The 18187-nt window shown below is 38.6% G+C and overlaps 1 protein-coding gene across 2 annotated transcripts in view; it reads right to left on the minus strand.

Moving 5' to 3' along the window:
- Positions 1–18187, minus strand: part of l3mbtl3 (L3MBTL histone methyl-lysine binding protein 3) — a 174807-nt gene that overhangs the window by 144221 nt on the left and 12399 nt on the right. For both annotated transcript variants that reach the window (XM_039747467.1, XM_039747468.1), the window contains exon 2: positions 10571–10694. In XM_039747467.1, the coding sequence (XP_039603401.1) occupies positions 10571–10694 (124 nt within the window). The remainder of the gene's footprint in view (positions 1–10570; positions 10695–18187) is intronic.

Consider the following 18187-nt stretch of genomic DNA (forward strand, 5'->3'; position numbering starts at 1 on the left):
TCCCAGTTAAGTTCAGGGCAGATTTCAAAATCCTCCTTTTAACATATAAAGCATTAAATGGCCAAGGTCCGCTTACTTGTCTGAACTTATCATGACTTACAAACCTGAGCACATTAAGATCTCAAGATGCCGGTCTGCTTAGGATTCCAAGGATTAATAAAATAACAGTGGGAGGTCGAGCTTTTAGTTACAGGGCCCCTAAACTGTGGAATGGTCTTCCTGCTTCCATAAGAGATGCCCCTCAGTCTCAGCCTTTAAATCCCGGCTGAAGACTCACTACTTCAGTTTAGCATATCCTGACTAGAGCTGCTGATTAACTGTACATACTGCATCTCTGTTGTTAGTCATTAGCACTATAACATAAGTAACATGATAATTATATTTGAATACTAACCCTCACCTATTCTGTTTCTTTTCTCGGTACCCAAATGTGGCAATTGGTGCCACGGCCCACCTGCCAAGTTGTTTGCCTGCCTATGGTAAAGTCATCCCTGATGGAGGATCACAGGAATCATGGGAAAGAGGGTCCTTTCATGAGAGCAACGTTTCAGCCGTGGCATGGCCAAATGGGGGAGGCAGCTAGATGGATGAGGTCTCCAGGACTCTAAAAATATCCAAACCTAATTATGTCATATCATCTACTGTTAAACCGTAATTCTAAAATTTTTATTATTATGCTGTCTTAAGGAATTGTTCTGTTCTGTATATTGTATTGTATTGACCCCCTACTTTTGACACCCACTGCACGCCCAACCTACCTGGAAAGGGGTCTCTCTTTGAACTGCCTTTCCCGAGGTTTCTTCCATTTTTCCCTACAAGGTTTTTATTGGGAGTTTTTCCTTGTCTTCTCAGAGAGTCAAGGCTGGGGGGCTGTCAAAAGGCAGGGCCTGTTAAAGCCCATTGCGGCACTTCCTGTGTGATTTTGGGCTATACAAAAATAAACTGTATTGTATTGTATTGACTGGACCACATAAGGACATCATTTAAGGACAGTGCAAACTATGGTTCTTTTGACACAAACTTCTTTCAGTTTTCTGGGAAGAGGCTATGATTTCATTAATTCACTGCACTGTTCCCCATACATTTACATGTTGGATTTACTTCACAAACTCCACTTTGTATTCAGGCAGAAAATTTTTACTTCAAAATAACAAGACCAGAAGGTTTATTCTTTCATTCTTCTAAAACCTTGTGGTCAAATAATAGATGTGCCCTTTTCAGCCATGGCTTCTCTTTGCAATTCAACCATAAAAGCACTTTTTGAAGTATGCCTTGAGGTTTCCAAATCAAGAACATACACTGATTACCGCCACCTGCCTAAAACTGTATAGGCCCACCCACCTCCTTGTGCTGCCAAAACAGCTCTGAAAAGGCATAGACTCCACAAGACCTCTGAAGGTGCCCTGTGGTATCTGGCACCAAAACATTAGCAGCAGATCCTTTAAGTCTTGTAAGTTGCGAGATCCTAAATGGTTCAAACTTGTTTTACCATTGCCATGAAGCGGTGTACATGGTCTACAGTAATCTTTAGGAAGTGGTACGTGTCAAAGTAACATCCACATGAATGCCAGAACCCAAGGATTCCAAGCAGAACATTGCCCAGAGCATCAAACTGCCTCTGCTAGCTTGCCTTCTTTTTATAGTGCACCCTGCTGCAATCTCTTACCCAGGTAAACAATGCATATACACCCTGGGGGGTATTTTCCGTACGTCCCTTAAATCATCCGAGATCAGATGCCTCATCTTGGATGAGTTAATGCCGGTGAAACTCATCCAGGATAAGTCAGTTTTTCAAACCCAGCCGTGTTGTAGATTAGTCTAGCTGGATCTAATCATCCAAGATGAATGCACGCGCCCGCGCTGATTGAAAAGCCCTTATATATTGAGTCTAGAAAACATGATCAGCAAGTCTATGATAGGCTGTAACAAAATGACGAAATAATGGGTGCATTTTTTTTCACACAAGCGGAGCAGGACCTTTTATTCGAAGGATATGAATAATTTCAAGATTTAATATGCACAAGGGGTAACACTGCAAAAGCAGCACAAAGCAGAAAAGACAGCTGGCAAAAAGTGGCCGACAAATTAAACGCTTAGTAGTATGCATTGTACTTACTGAATGCAGTGTTTCATTTCCTATGTGTCAGATTAATTATTATTTAATATGTCATAATTCCAGATCAAACGTGAGCACGAGGAGAACATGGGAACAGGTTAAAGTAAAGTACAATAATATACTTCAAGCTGGTAAATATTGGTATATAACTATTTAAAGAATTGTTGACATAAAGAATCATCTATACTGTGAACTTTGACCCGGACACACACAGACGGACATCTTAAATTCACCACACACTGTTTATTTACAATATTTACACAAACAAGTCACGTGCACAAACCCCAGTGTCTCTTGCACCGATGCCCCAATTGTCCAGGCCACACAGTCCTTTGTGCCTTCCTTTCCTCCTGGCCGCCTCCAGTCCTCACTCCAGCTCTGTCCTCTTCCTCTTCCGTTTTATAGGAACCCGGATGGGCTCCAGCTGCTTCCCGGCAATCTCTCGCGGACACACCCCCGTGTGGCGGAAGTGCCGGCTGCGCACCCGGAAGCCGTCCGGGTGTCCCCTGTCGTCTTCCCCCCGGCACTTCCTGGTGTGGCGGAAGTGCGGGCTCCCGGGATAATAAGGCACTGGGGCGCCACCTGGTGGTGGCCACGGGCCCCTACAGGGCTGGGCTTCCAAGCCCTCTACCCGAGGCCTCCAGTATAACCAGGACGGACGCCCCCTCACGGTCTGGAGGAGGCACAAGCCCTCCTCTTGTCCTCCTGGGCGTCCCGGCCGGGCTCCAGCCCCAGCCGGGGACCACAATACATATAAAGGAGAGTTGGGATCCGAGAGACTGTGTTTGTGTAGGGATGGAGAGTTAAGGTGGATGGGGGAGTCACGTGATCATCTCCCCTCCCATTCACCTCATTTCATTTACTTCATTTTGCTCCGAGCTGAGCTCCGCAGCTGATGCGGTCTTATCGTTCTTTTTTCTTAGTGTTTAGTCCTCTCTCCTTTACTGATTAATATAAAGGAGAGTTGGCATCCGAGAGACCGTGTTTGTGTGTTTGTGGAGGGATAGAGAGTTAAGGCAGGTGGAGGAGTCACGTGATCATCTCCCCTCTTATTCACCTCATTTCATTCACTTCATTTCGCTCCAAGCTGAGCTCCGCAGCTGACGCGGTCTTGCCATTCTTTTTCCTTAGTGTTTAGTCCTCTCTCCTTTACTGATTTATTGCTTACTAGACGCAGCACTTACTGAATAGTATTTTTTCTTTTTAGTGTTTCTACTTAGTATTTCTTAGTGTTTAGTAGATGCGGTGTGCTGGTGTTCCCAGCAGTGTTGCGGTTTACTGTTACTTTCTACTTCGTTTTTGTATTTTAGTGTTTAGTAGACTTTTACTTTATCTCATTTACTGTTGTTTTTTACTGTTGTTCCCAGCGCTGTTGCCCTTTTTTACTTTATCTCATTTAGTGTTTGGTAGACTTTTGCTTTATCTCATTTACTGTTGTTCCCGGCGGTGTTGCCGTTTTTCCTGTTTCTATTTTTTATGTAGCATGTTCACAAATTAATAGAGAAAATTTATTAATTTTGGCTCCAGGAGGACAAACCAAAAATGTTGTATATAAAGAAGCTCTATAAGTCGTATGTAGATACATAACTATTCCAACTACAGTGACTGCAGCGAAGCGCACGTGGTCTGCTAGTATATAATATAAAAAACATTAATTTTAAAGCTAATAAGAAGGCAGACAAACAAAAAACAGGTGGAGGTCCACGCGGTCCAGACCTAACCCCTGCAGAAGAGTTGGCTCTCCAGCAAAATGCCCATCGCCCCGTTTCTAAGGGCATTTTTTTTGTTGGGTCAGTTGCAGGGAATGTCATATCCCTAGAACTTGTGTCTGACCAACGAGATACTGACGAAGGTCAAATATTTGATGAAGACACTGTGTCTGATTATTCATCAGGAGGAGAGGTACATTTTCCAAATAATGTTTGATTAAACTCCACTTTGATCAGTCCCATGTGCCCCAATCAAATTTGGAAATCCTGTGTAATGAGAATGTTAGGCTAATTGTGAGATTCTTTATGGAACTGTGGGTGTTTTTGCCTGTGTACCTGCAATGGCATGAAACGCTTCTTTTATTGTCTGCACACGCATGTGTCCAGGAAACACTATGAAAACCTGAAGGAAATATTTCAGACTCAAACAGACTTTATGAATTACCTGGCAAACTACACTTTTAGATAGTCTTTCCGCATCGCCTACAGTATATAAAAAAGTGCCACTTGCAAAAAAACTCAAAGCAATGCATACTGTCTGTGTGGTTGTCAGAGCCCGACTTCGGCAAGTTTGACTTCAAATATAAGGTGCTAATAAATCTTTGAGGTACAATATTCCCCCTCGGCTAAAGCACTATCTTTCAAAAACAAATTCCTCCGGGAGCAATAAAGGATCTTGCCGATTGCACAAAACCCTCTCTATATGAAATTCTCTTCTTATAATTTGCGCAACGATATCAATTGGTAGCTCATTCATGAATGGCAAAGCCATGACTGAATGAATTCCATGCACAGAAACTGATTAAGTGTGTGAGCTAATCCTTGTTTACATAGATCAAACCTGCTCCGAGCAGGTTTGAGGATTTGGATCTGCTGCTATGACAACACATCCAGCAAGAGTTTCGAAAAACCAACAGATCCAGGATCATGCCAAATCGTCAACAATTACATCCGGCTAAACAAGTAATCCACGTACGAAAAATACCCCCCAGGCCATCCTTAAGATCTAAAATAAAACATGATTCATCAGACCAGGCCACCTTCTTCCACTGCTCCATGGCTCAGTTCTGAGGCTCACATACTCATTGTTGGCACTTTTGGCAGGGGACAGGGATGAGCATGTGCACTATGGCCAATCTGTAGCTATACAGCCCCATATGCACCAAACTGTGATGCACTGTGTGTTCTGATGCCTTTATCTTATGGCCAGCATTAGTTTTTTTCAGAAATCTGTGCTATAGTAGCTCTTTTGTAGACAGGCTAGCCTTCGTTTCCCATGCGCATCAATGACCCTTCGGTGCCCATGACCCCGTCGCCGGCTTATCAGTTACCCTTGCTTAATACTAACCACTGCATACCTGGAAGAATCAAAAAAAAAAAAAACTGCTATTTTGGAGATGTCCTCTAGCCATCACAATTTGGCTCTTGTCAAAGTTGCTCAGATCCTTGTGCTTGCCAATTTTTCTGCTTCCAACTCAAACTCATTCTCTTTAAGAACTGACAGTATACATGTTGCGTAATATATACCACTCCACCATCTAATGTTATTCACTTTAGCTTTTAGTGGTTTTAATGATGCAGCTGATCAGTGTAATTTCTATTTACACTTCCTTATTTCTTTGAGAATCACAATTGGGATGATTTTTGGGAAAGGCCCGGATTTTTTAAAAGAGATGGTCTTCATCCTAACTGGAGGGGATCTTATGTATTATCCCAAAATATTGCACCATCCAGACCGCAGTCATGTGATCTTAAATCACAGGCTGTTGTTTATCCCACCTGTAACTATCCTGAAGCTGTTACCCACAATCCCTGTTGTGGGGCATCCAATAAATGTAGTCTTGATGCAAACCTTAAATTACCTGATAACCAAAAAATAAGGTGTATAATTAAACCAAGGGATAAAACCAGATCCTCCACCAGGGGCATCTGTAATAGAAATATACTTCAAATTAAAACAAAAAATATATCACCAGTTCAGAAAGAAGCATGCAGTTTTAAATGCTGCTTATTGAGCATTTACTCTCTTGGCAGTAAAGCTGTTTTGGTAAATGATATTATATTAAGTACAAAATCTGATCTGTGTCTTCTCTCTGAAACCTGACTTAGTAAATGTGACACTGTTCCCCTAGATGAGGCATCACCAGATGGATACTTGTTCCTTCATAAGTCTAGAGATTCTGGTCGAGGAGGAGGCCTTGGAATAATTCATTGTAATAAAATGCAAATCACGTCTAAAAATGTAGGTGACTTTACATCCTTTGAGACATTCATCCATCCATCCATCCATTTTCTAACCCGCTGAATCCGAATACAGGGTCACGGGGGTCTGCTGGAGCCAATCCCAGCCAACACAGGGCACAAGGCAGGAACCAATCCTGGGCAGGGTGCCAACCCACCACAGGACACACACAAACACACCCACACACCAAGCACACACTAGGGCCAATTTAGAATCACCAATCCACCTAACCTGCATGTCTTTGGATTGTGGGAGGAAACCGGAGCGCCCGGAGGAAACCCACGCAGACACGGGATGTGATATCATCTACTGTTAAATTCTACTCCGTACTGTATTGTATTGACCCCCTTCATTTTGACACCCACTGCACACCCAACCTACCTGGAAAGGGGGTCTCTCTTTGAAGTGCCTTTCCTAAGGTTTCTTCCATTTTTTCCCTACAAGGGTTTTTTTTTGGAAGTTTTTTCTTGTCTTCTTAGAGAGTCAAGGCTGGGGGGCTGTCAAGAGGCAGGGCCTGTTAAAGCCCATTGTGGCACTTCTTGTGTAATTTTGGGCTATACAAAAAATACATTTTATTTTATTGTACCCTATAGTTTAAAACTTCAGTTTTTAACTCTGTTGTGGATATATTAGAAAATGGGTGTGGTGTACTCTCCAAAATTATTTTAAGTGGATGACCCACTTGTCTACCATTTACAGATGGCATACTTGAAACAAATTATATGAATTAACAGTATAATACAGCGCATCACTTTTTCCACATTTTGTTATGTTACAGCCTTATTCCAAAATGGATTAAATTCATTTTGTTCCTCAGAATTCTACACACAACACCCCATAATGACAACGTGAAAATAGTCGAGATTTTTGCAAATTTATTAAAAATAAAAAAATTGAGAAAGCACATGTACATAAGTATTCACAGCCTTTGCCATGAAGCTCAAAATTAAGCTCAGGTGCATCCTGTTTCCTGTGATCATCCTTGAAATGTTTCTGCAGCTTAATTGGAGTCCACCTGTGGTAAATTCATTTGATTGGACATGATTTGGAAAGGCACACACCTGTCTATATAAGGTCCCACAGTTGACAGTTCATGTCAGAGCACAAACCAAGCATGAAGTCAAAGGAATTGTCTGTAGACCTCTGAGACAGGATTCTCTCGAGGCACAAATCTGGGGAAGGTTACAGAAAAAATTCTGCTGCTTTGAAGGTCCCAATGAGCACAGTGGCCTCCATCATCCGTAACTGGAAGACATTCGAAACCAACAGGACTCTTCCTAGAGCTGGCCGGCCATCTAAACTGAGCGATCGGGGGAGAAGGGCCTTAGTCAGGGAGGTGACCAAGAACCCGATGGTCACTCTGTCAGAGCTCCAGAGGTCCTCTGTGGAGAGAGGAGAATCTTCCAGAAGGACAACCATCTCTGCAGCAATCCACCAATCAGGCTTGTATGGTACAGTGGCCAGACAGAAGCCACTCCTTAGTAAAAGGCACATGGCAGCCCGCCTGGAGTTTGCCAAAAGACAACTGAAGGACTCTCAGACCATAAGAAACAAAATTCCCTGGTCTGATGAGACAAAGATTGAACTCTTTGGTGTGAATGTCAGGCTTCACGTTTGGAGGAAACCAGGCACCGCTCATCACCAGGCCAATACCATCCCTACAGTGAAGCATGGTGGTGGCAGCATCATGCTGTGGGGATGTTTTTCAGCGGCAGGAACTGGGAGACTAGTCAGGATAAAGAGAAAGATTACGGCAGCAATGTACAGAGACATCCTGGATGAAAACCTGCTCCAGACCCTCTTGACCTCAGACTGGGGCAACAGTTCATCTTTCAGCAGGACAACGCCCCTAAGCACACAGCCAAGATATCAAAGGAGTGGCTTCAGGACAACTCTGTGAATGTCCTTGAGTGGCCCAACCAGAGCCCAGACTTGAATCCTATTGAACATCTCTGGAGAGATCTTAAAATGGCTGTGCACTGATGTTTCCCATCCAACCTGATGGAGCTTGAGAGGTGCTGCAAAGAGGAATGGGCGAAACTGGCCAAGGATAAGTGTGCCAAGCTTGTGGCATCATATTTAAAAAGACTTGAGGCTGTAAACTTTTTTCATGTTGTCATTATGGGGTGTTTGTGTGTAGAATTCTGAGGAAAAAAATGAATTTAATCCATTTTGGAATAAGGCTGTAACATAACAAAATGTGGAAAAAGTGATGCGCTGTAAAAACTTTCCGGATGCACTTTATATTTATTGCATGAGTAGCTTCAGAAATAAACAACTTTTCAAATCAGACATGCTGACTTTTAGCCACTGCTGAGAGATAAAATATTAACATGGATTAATTGAGCAAGAGAATAACGGGGTCCCATGTGTGCTGCCAGGGGGTGCTACTGAGCTTCACAAGAGATTCACAATCCCTGCTTTTTGGGACTTGACACTTGGGTGTGACCCAGAAGTGCTTCCTTCGGGCTAAACCCTGGCACCAGAAAAATCCCCGGGCCGGACATATAAGAAAGCCATCTAGCCTCTTCCGGGGAGTCAGAGTCCAGAGCAAGGCAGGCAACAGTCGCTGGAGGGAGGTGAATGGAGACAGAAAAGAGACGGAATGAAGAAAGAAAAATATTGTTTCTATTCATGCCTATATAACCTTGAAAAACCCTTCTGAGGTATTTTTATAATAAAAGCCACTAATTTGAACTTGTGACTGTCTGTGTGTCAGTTGTATCCAGGGTTTGGGTCTCACTGGCACCCCCTATCTATCACGACACCAAAGAGGTTGAGAAAAACTGATATAGTGCACACTCTAGGATAGGATATCAAAGTCAAATCAAAAAAGAAATATATGCATAATAGATACAGTATATATAAATAGCATGGCATTACTTTTATGTAGACCACTGAAACATCCTATGCAAGCAGTAAGCCTTAAAAAGCTCTGACAAATTAATGAAATAAAAAAGTCTTCTACATGCACACTTTTCAGGACATGAATTTCAAATAATGTTAAATGCAGTGTCAGATGCAGCAACCACTGGCAAATAGAGTAGGTGACACCCAGGAACTTAATGCCTCTACCTACTGGTATGTGTGAAAATTAACAAAGTATGTCCTGGTCATTAATGTAATTTTATGACCCACTTAATCTAGACCAGAGTCACATTGGGCTACAGCCTACCCAAGGTAGCACAAGGCAGGAACAAACCCTGGACAGGGTACCAAGCACACAAAATATTGAAAATGTCCTAAATGCTACTATGACTAGCTGAAAGGTTTCTATAGCAAATAAATGTACTGTATATAGCAAAGTCTGCTATGTGGAAATGTGTTAAAATTTAAGAGAGCTACTCTTCATTCTACACAAGGAAAAACAGCAAAAAAAACACTGTGTTCAGATAACCATGAAGTGAAATCCTTAATAACCCTATTAGTATCTCATCCAGAAATCTGTATTTTTTCCATTGGAGTTAATTATACAAAAAAAGTTTATCTCATACTTTTTTTAAAGAAAACAAATGCACTACTTAATCGGTCACTAAATTATTCCTTTGGTCATAAAAAAAATATTTTTGACATTTTTGGTCAACTTCTGATACACCTCTGCCTTCTTAATTAGGATAGTAATGTGTAAAAAAAGTCCTGCGGTGGGTTGGCACCTGGGCCTTGTGCCCTGTGTTGGCTAGGATTGGCTCCAGCAGACCCCGTGACCCTGTGTTTCTGATTCAGCAGGTTGGAAAATGGATGGATGGATATGTAAAAAAATGACAATATAAAAAATAACCATGTCCTCTTGGTGCGTCTAAAAAAATAATTTCTTTATCCATTTTCCAAACCTGTTTATTCTGAGCAGGAATGTGGGGAAACTGGAGCCCAAACCAGCAATCATTAGCTGCAAGGCAGAAACAACCCCTATAAAGGGTACCAGTATACTGCAGGATAAATACACTCTCATTTAAAAATACACTTCAAATTCTGCTAAATTCCTGGGATTATTAAACCTGAGAATTATTCCCTTCTATCAGGAAAGTTTCTGCTATTGTTGTTAAAAGTTAATGTTAACAAATATTGAACAAACACTTGAATATGACTGTAATTTCATTAAATGTCATTTTAAAATTCTGAACTACCACTGATGCATCCATGCAAGCCATTTGTAACTGCAAGTCTCCTCGGGCTTTTTCCAGGAAAATCAAGAATATTTTTTTTTCATATCATATTAATAAAATTGTGCAATTTCAATTGGGCAGGTGATAGTCCAATGGTCCTAGCATGTATAAAATACAATGGAAGCTCCAAGTAGCCATTAAATGACAAACACATAATTACAAAGCCACATTTAATACAACCAAAATGTTTTTTTATATATTTTACTCCTGGGTTTTTCATACAAAAACAAAATAATATTTATATTCAATTATGCAGCTGAAGAAAAAACTTCTGTCTACCTTACTGTATATTGCTAAATAATTGCTTAGCTCAAGTTACATGTTTTGCTCCCACTCTTACCTTTAACTCACTACCTGGTAATGTCCCAATACCATCCTTCCAGTCCATAGCATTATAGACATCAAAGTCTTGTGATGTTTCACTTAGGGCTGCATCTTCCATTCTTCCTCCAAATACTGAAGATCTGTGCAATACAGAAATAAATTATTCACATAAAAAAACAAAAAAAATCTATTCAACCAATCTAACTCATCATAAAATGCATCCATCCATTCACTCAATTCCCGAATCAGTAATATTTGTCACTCTTTTTTGTCACTCCTTTCATGACGCCATAGAAGCCAAACTTCATAATCAAAGGAGCATACATTTACAAGGCACATCTGGCTAGCCTAAAGTTCCTTTTAGTTTTGCATTTCTTGTCAGAAATCCCATTCCCAGTGTTATGTCAGTCTGCCTGTGTGAATTTATGAGTGTCAATGAAATGCTACAGTATTACCCATATCACTTCAAATAAATCTGACTCTACTGATACGATTTCCCTTTTATACCAGAACTGACACTGACACAAAATGTTTCAAATGCTTTTAGTAAATAAAAATGAAGCTATCCATTTGTATGCTACAACGAGCAAAATATGTGCATTTTTACTAAAATATTATTAATACTTCAAGAAAACTCAGCATACAATACAAACAGAGAAGGCGTATTCCCATATTATGAATTTAAACTGAAGGCACCTTAAAGTTTCTTCAAGGGGAGAGGCAGATCTTCACGATCCCATAATACTGTCCTTTTGACTTTCCTTTCCTGTTTATGTTGTACACTTTGTTGTGTAAATTCTCCAAGAAAACATGAAATTAATTTTTTTTCTCACCCACTACTAACACAAAGTAACATATACAAAAAAAAACATTTTTGGGTGGTATATTCCTTTAGAATTTGTACTTTTTACGCTGGTTTCCCATACTGAATTCAAATACTAAGTTTAAACGTGTCTTTCTTTGAGGAATTCTCAGACTTAATATCCGTTTTAATTATGAACTATGACACACTCTTAATAGTTGGCGATTCTAACTTTCATATCGATAATCAGTGTGACCTAAAAGTAAAGGAATTTATGAACCTCCTGGACTCTTTTGATCTGAGACAGCTAGTCAGTCAGCCTACACATAAAGCAGGTCATATGTTAGACTTAGTAATTACCAAAGGACTAAAAGTTGATGTAAAGCAGGTCATTGATATTGGTCTATCAGACCATTTTCTTCTACTATTTAATATAGAAATAATGATAGAAAACATTCATGAGAAGCATAGTTAAAAAATGCTTCTTTGATTCATCAGCAGCTTTAAAACTTATAAACATTCTAAGCAATCAGTCCGTTTATAGAGCCAACTTTAATAGCGAGGATAATATAAATACTAAGGTGGAAAAATTTTATACTAAAGTGAGAGCTACTGTTGACATAGTTGCACCTGAAAAGACAGTTAAAAAATCTTCTAGCATTGTTATTCCATGGAAGACCCAAAGAGTGTCTGATTTTGAAAGAACATGTCATATAGCTGAGCATAAATGGTGGAAAACTAAACTAACTATCCACTATGAGATATTGAAGGTTAAAATAACAGAATACAATAATACAGTCTGTCTTGAGAGGCGCTGCTATTTCTCTAAGATTATAAATAACAATGCTAGTAATCCCAGTCTTATTTTCTACGATTGATCGACTTCTAAACCCAGGTAACACAAAGGAATGCCTCCAAAATACTTCCAGTGAAACCTGTGAGGCTATTGCTGCATTTTTCAATCAAAAAATTAATGATATTAGAAATAACATAGTACATTTCCCCAACACTGCGGATCCTCCTAAGCCCCAGTACTCCGTTATAAACAAATTAAATTCTTTCACCAGGATAGATTTACCTGATTTACATAGAATACTGTGTACAGTAATCCCTCCTCGATCGCGGGGGTTGCGTTCCAGACCCCCCCACGATAGGTGAAAATCCGCGAAGTAGAAACCATATGTTTGTATGGTTATTATTATATATTTTAAGCCCTTAGAAACTCCCACACTGTTTATAAATATTCTCCGCACAGTTATACAGTAAACCCTTGTTTATCGCGGTTAATCCACTCCAGACAGATAAATGAATTTCCACTAAGTAGGATTCTTTATTTATAAATCTTTATTTATAAATATTTTCGCAGTTAGAGCATAGAAAACCTGTTTACGACTTTCTAAATACATTTTTTATTAGAGCCCTCTAGACATTAAATAACACCCTTTAGTCAAACGTTTAAACTGTGCTCCATGACAAGACAGAGATGACAGTTCTTTCTCACAATTAAAAGAATGCAAACATATCTTCCTCTTCAAAGGAGTGCCGTCAGGAGCAGAGAATGTCAGAAAGAGAGAAAAGTAAACAAAAATCAATAGGAATGTTGGGCATTTAAGTAAACGAAGCACCGCGATAAAGCCGCCGCAATGAAGGGATCCATATGAAGGTAGTCTTTTCAGCATTTTTTACAGGAGCCTTCGTATCTTCTAAGCAAACAGCCACTGTGCAAACAGCCCCTCTGCTCACACCCCCTACGTCAGGAGCAGAGAATGTCAGAGATAGAGGCAGAGAAAAGCAAACAATCAAAAATCAATATGGGCTGTTAGAGCTTTGAAATGTGCGAAGCACCACGCAGGAAGCATATTGTATATCATTGAGGAGTTTTATTTAATATGTAATACATACTCTGATTGGGTAGCTTCTCAGCCATCTGCCAATAGCATCCCTTGTATGAAATCAACTGGGCAAACAAACTGAGGAAGAAATCCGCGAACCAGCGAAAAATCCGTGATATATATTTAGATGTGCTTACATTTAAAATCCGCGATGGAGTAAAGCCGAAAGTCGGCGATATAGCGAGGATCTCTGTGTGTGTGTGTGTATATATATATATATATATATATATACACACACACACATATAAACATATATATACACACATATATATATATCTATATATACATATATATATAGAATCTATATATACATATATATATAGATACATTAACTTCATTATAAAAACCATGGTGGCTCTAAAATCCATATTAACCTATATTCTCTCTTCTGTTTCTTTTTCCGGTTTCTTTGTGGTGGCGGCCTGCACCACCACCACCTACTCAAAGCATCATGTTGTTCCTACATTGATGGACTAAAAGCCAGAAGTCTACATGACCATCATCATCAAGTTCTTCTGTGAGAACCCTAAATACAAAAAGGACTGTTTCATTTATGTGAGGTAGAATGCCCAGAGGGACTGGGCGGACTCATGGTCTGGAATCCCTGCAGATTTTATTTTTTTCTCCAGCCGTCTGGAGTTTTTTTCTGTCCTCCCTGGCCATCGGACCTTCCTCTTATTCTATGTTAATTAATGTTGACTTATTTTTCTTACTGTGTCTTTTATTTTTCTATTCTTCATTATGTAAAGCACTTTGAGCTACATTTTTTGTATGAAAATGTTTTATATAAATAAATGTTGTTGTTGTTGTTACTGGAGCTTCTAATGTGTATGTTTATTACTATCTACATATTCATTTCCAAATTTTACATAGCTTACACTATAGACTGCTTGTGAATGCATGCATGAGACTCAAATCTGTTAAATCTAAAGTGTTATCCATGAGCTGTACACAGATGTAAGAATTGTAAATAAGCTGGGTTTATACAGAGGGTAATTAAGGATGAACTGCTATCCCTACGAATAACACAGAGACTTTCCTGAGCATTTTCTAACTTTAATATGTTTTATTTACAACTATAACAGGAGAATAGTACCCTGTGGTTAAAAAAAATGACTGCAATTGGTTACATAAATTGAAATTATTGGTGTAACACATCTGGCACTGAAGTAAACTTTACGTGGTATCTTTTCACCTTGATACCTAACAGTCCCCACTTTTAAAGATGTATTATGTTAGATAACCAGTTCATTTTCTGAAATAACACCTGCTATTACAAGCATGCACTTTTTAACATGTTGTGCCAATCTCAAGTTTGCTTTTGACAGTTTCAACAATTTGCCATTCTGTCTCTTTACGTTTCTTGAAAATAGATTCAGATAAGCCAACCTATCTTCAGAAAACAGCAACTAAAACCCAAATGTGAGCATCTCTTTTTACAAAACATAGTGAAGTACATAAGAAAGAGGAGGACATTAAATAGTGGATATAGTAATTTTGTCACAACAATACCTGATTCACAATCTATGTATATAGTAATTCTATACCAAGGCTACAATATATTTAGCTTATATCAAAACATACATTTCTAATACTATTTATAAAATTCTAACTTTTCTACTTTTCATAGGATGGTCAGTAACTATTTTTAGAAATATGTATCTTCAAACCATTTTTTTGTTTATTTCCCATCAACTGAGATTTTTATTAGTAGTCAGCCTGAGTAAATAACCAATTAACATTTAAAACTATTCAAATTTCAATAGTTGTAACATGTGCCTGTCCTGGGAGCATTAGGTACAAAACACAAACCACTTCTACACAAGACTATAGTCCATCACTGGGGCATACTCACTTACCAACATGAACCAATTTAACAGCCAATTAATGTAGCCTGCAAATATTTGAGATGTGGAATGAAAACCCATTCATACTTTGAAGTGAATAAATGAGACCTGAATCCAAGACTCTGGACCTGTGAGGCAGTGGTGCCATGTCACTCTCGACAGTACAAACCAGTAGTAAGGACATTTGAAGAAAAAAAATAAATAAATTAAAAAAGCTTACATTAATGGTTCTACTAATAAAACCATTTTGGAAATGTTTAAAATGTACTCATAAAACCAGTTTTCATTTGTGTCCCCATATTCTTTTTGAAAGATGTATGCAATAGTAAAAGCTTCAGAATAATAAACATTTCATCATATCACTTCTTTATTGCTGCTTAAAGGTGCAGCAGGCAGATCCTTCAGTCTTTTTTCATAGCTTATCCCCTTTAGTGTAGTGTAGTGGCTAAAGCTTTGGACTTCAAACCCTGAGGTTCAGGGTTCAAATTCTGCTGACATTGTGTGACCATGAGCAACTCACTTCACCTTCTTGTGTTCCAATTGGAAAAACAAACAAAATACAACAACTGTAATTGATCTCAAATGTTGTTACGATGTCTTGGATAATCAGCCAAAAAAGTAAATAAATATCTCTCTATTATAAAAAAAATTCCTGGAGATAAACGCAAGGGTGTCAAGACATGATCTTCAAGTTAAGATCATGGAAAACATTTAAAAGAAACCACGAGATGAAAGAGATTGGCCACAGAGCATCTCGCAGGGACCTTACACATGAGACTTTGTGCCAAGAGATTGACCCAAGACTGTCTTGCGATGACGTGGAACATGAGATTCTTGCAAGATAAGCCCTACTTACAATCAATATTAAATACGCTAAGTGGCAGCAAAACATTCAGTCGTCTAAAGGATTTGAACACACATAGATCTAGGGCTCTCAGAGCATATAAAGCATATAAGGAAAGTACATTATAAATGAAACATTGACGACTAAACGAAGAAGAAAGCAGTGCGGAGAGAAGAGACTCAAAAGAGTTCGAGGGAAAAAAGAGCAAAACAGAGAAAGAATAATCTAGGTGCAAATTCAGAAAATAAGGAAAGTAATTATCAGCCCAGAACAAATGGAATTTAAAAAAAAGCACGTCCAATCCGGCTCAGAATTAAAAGACAAAGTAAAAGACAAAGTAGAACTTCATAAAGACGTTCACAAACGCTGGCGCTAAACACATGCAGAGCAGGTTAGAGGCAGTGGAATTCGAAAGGAAAAAAAAAATGATGGTGTGATACACATGTGGAGAAAGTTAAAGGAAAATTAGAAAGTATAAAAAAAAAGTAAATATCGCAGTAGCGCAAACAAACAAACTGCCTCATTTAACTATGCACCTGTCTAACTTTGGTTTTGCACAATAATCGTTGTATTGCACCTTAACCATTATTATTATTCACATAATTTTACTTATTTATTATGTTCTAATATACTGTTATCTTTCAATCTATGACTTTTTATTAATCTAATTGATATTCTTCTAACTTTGCACAGTTTTTGATAAGTGGATCAGGATGCATTTCATTGTGTGTTATCCTGTATAACTATGCATGTGACAAATAAAGAATCTTGAATCTTAAGAATTTCAAAACCGGAGTTTACCATACATGCATTTATTGGTTACTTTGTAAAAAAAATATTAACTGCTGATGATGTAGATCATTTTGTCTGTGCTGAAATTCCAAACAGAGAAACCTATCCTGAATTACAGTACAAAGTCGTTAAACACATGCCTCACTGACCTAATTAAAAAGATTCAGCATACTGGGACTCACAAGATTCCAAATATTGTTATTTATAGAAGTTCTGAAATAAAACTGAAACTAATGAAATAGCAACAATTCAAAAAAAAAAAAACCTTAAAAGTGTGTATCCGGAAAACAAAACACAGGGGTTGGCATGTGAAGCGAGTGGGGGAGAAGCCCCCTAGTGTCTATAAGTATTATCTGCATTCTAGCCATTGCCTTTATGCTTTCTTTAGTTTATTGTGTGCAGAAACTGTAATGTATCTTTTCAAATGCAGCCTAACCATATCCTCCCTTGACTTGTACATCATGCATTGCCCTATATATACCCATAATCATGTCAGCCATTTAATATACCCTCTATACAGTAGAATTGTGGAAACAATGACCCCATCAGAAAGAACATTCATTCTTGTCACAAAAGCAGGTATTATTTTGTTGAATCTAGTATTAATACTTTCATCATATAAAACTTTACATTTAACTTTATTTTCGACATATTGACACAAATCTGAATCCTGACACAGTCTAATGGTACAGTTTTAGGTGACTTGTTGGTCATCAAATTGCTTATTATAATCATTCATTATTAGACAACACAGATTTCAATACATGTCATAAGAAGAAAAGAGATAAGAAATGACAGCCAGGTGCATCAGGTGCAAGACAGGAAGCAAGCCTAACCAGAGAAGCTAATGCATCCGCTGAATAATAAACTTACCCAAGGGTACCGGGTTAAAATCAGTACAAGCACTGGAGAACATAGGAGGTTCCACGTGGACAGTGACAAGGTCAGGATTTACACCCAAAAGTCAAAAGATGTACATCTAGCAGCATTAACTACTGGGTCATCATACCCTCCCTGTCTGTTATATTTTTGTTCATTCTTACAGCATAAGTGTAAAGATTTGCACTTCTCACAATGATAGGAAACTAATTTTAAACAATTAGTTAATTCTAAAAAGGATTCTTTACATAAGTTAATTGTACAATCCAAGTTCTGAATTCCTGTAGCTTGTAATGTGATTATTATTCTCTTATCAAATTTCCTAACCAAACCTTTCCAAGACTTAAAAGTGTTTAGACATCATATGATCCAATGCCACAGAATATTTCTGTGCCTTGATCAAAAAAATATTGTAAAAAAGGACTTCATTGTTTAAGCTTGTCAGTTGCCACACACAAACTAGAGAGATGCTTTCTTACATTATAAATATCCATTAACATTTATCATACACAAAGGTTTGGGACTGCAACAAGCTTCAGCATCCTTCTTTACTAATATGCATTTCATAGCTACTTTC

Source organism: Polypterus senegalus, chromosome 3, assembly GCF_016835505.1.
Source record: "Polypterus senegalus isolate Bchr_013 chromosome 3, ASM1683550v1, whole genome shotgun sequence".
NCBI classification, from domain to species: domain Eukaryota; kingdom Metazoa; phylum Chordata; class Cladistia; order Polypteriformes; family Polypteridae; genus Polypterus; species Polypterus senegalus.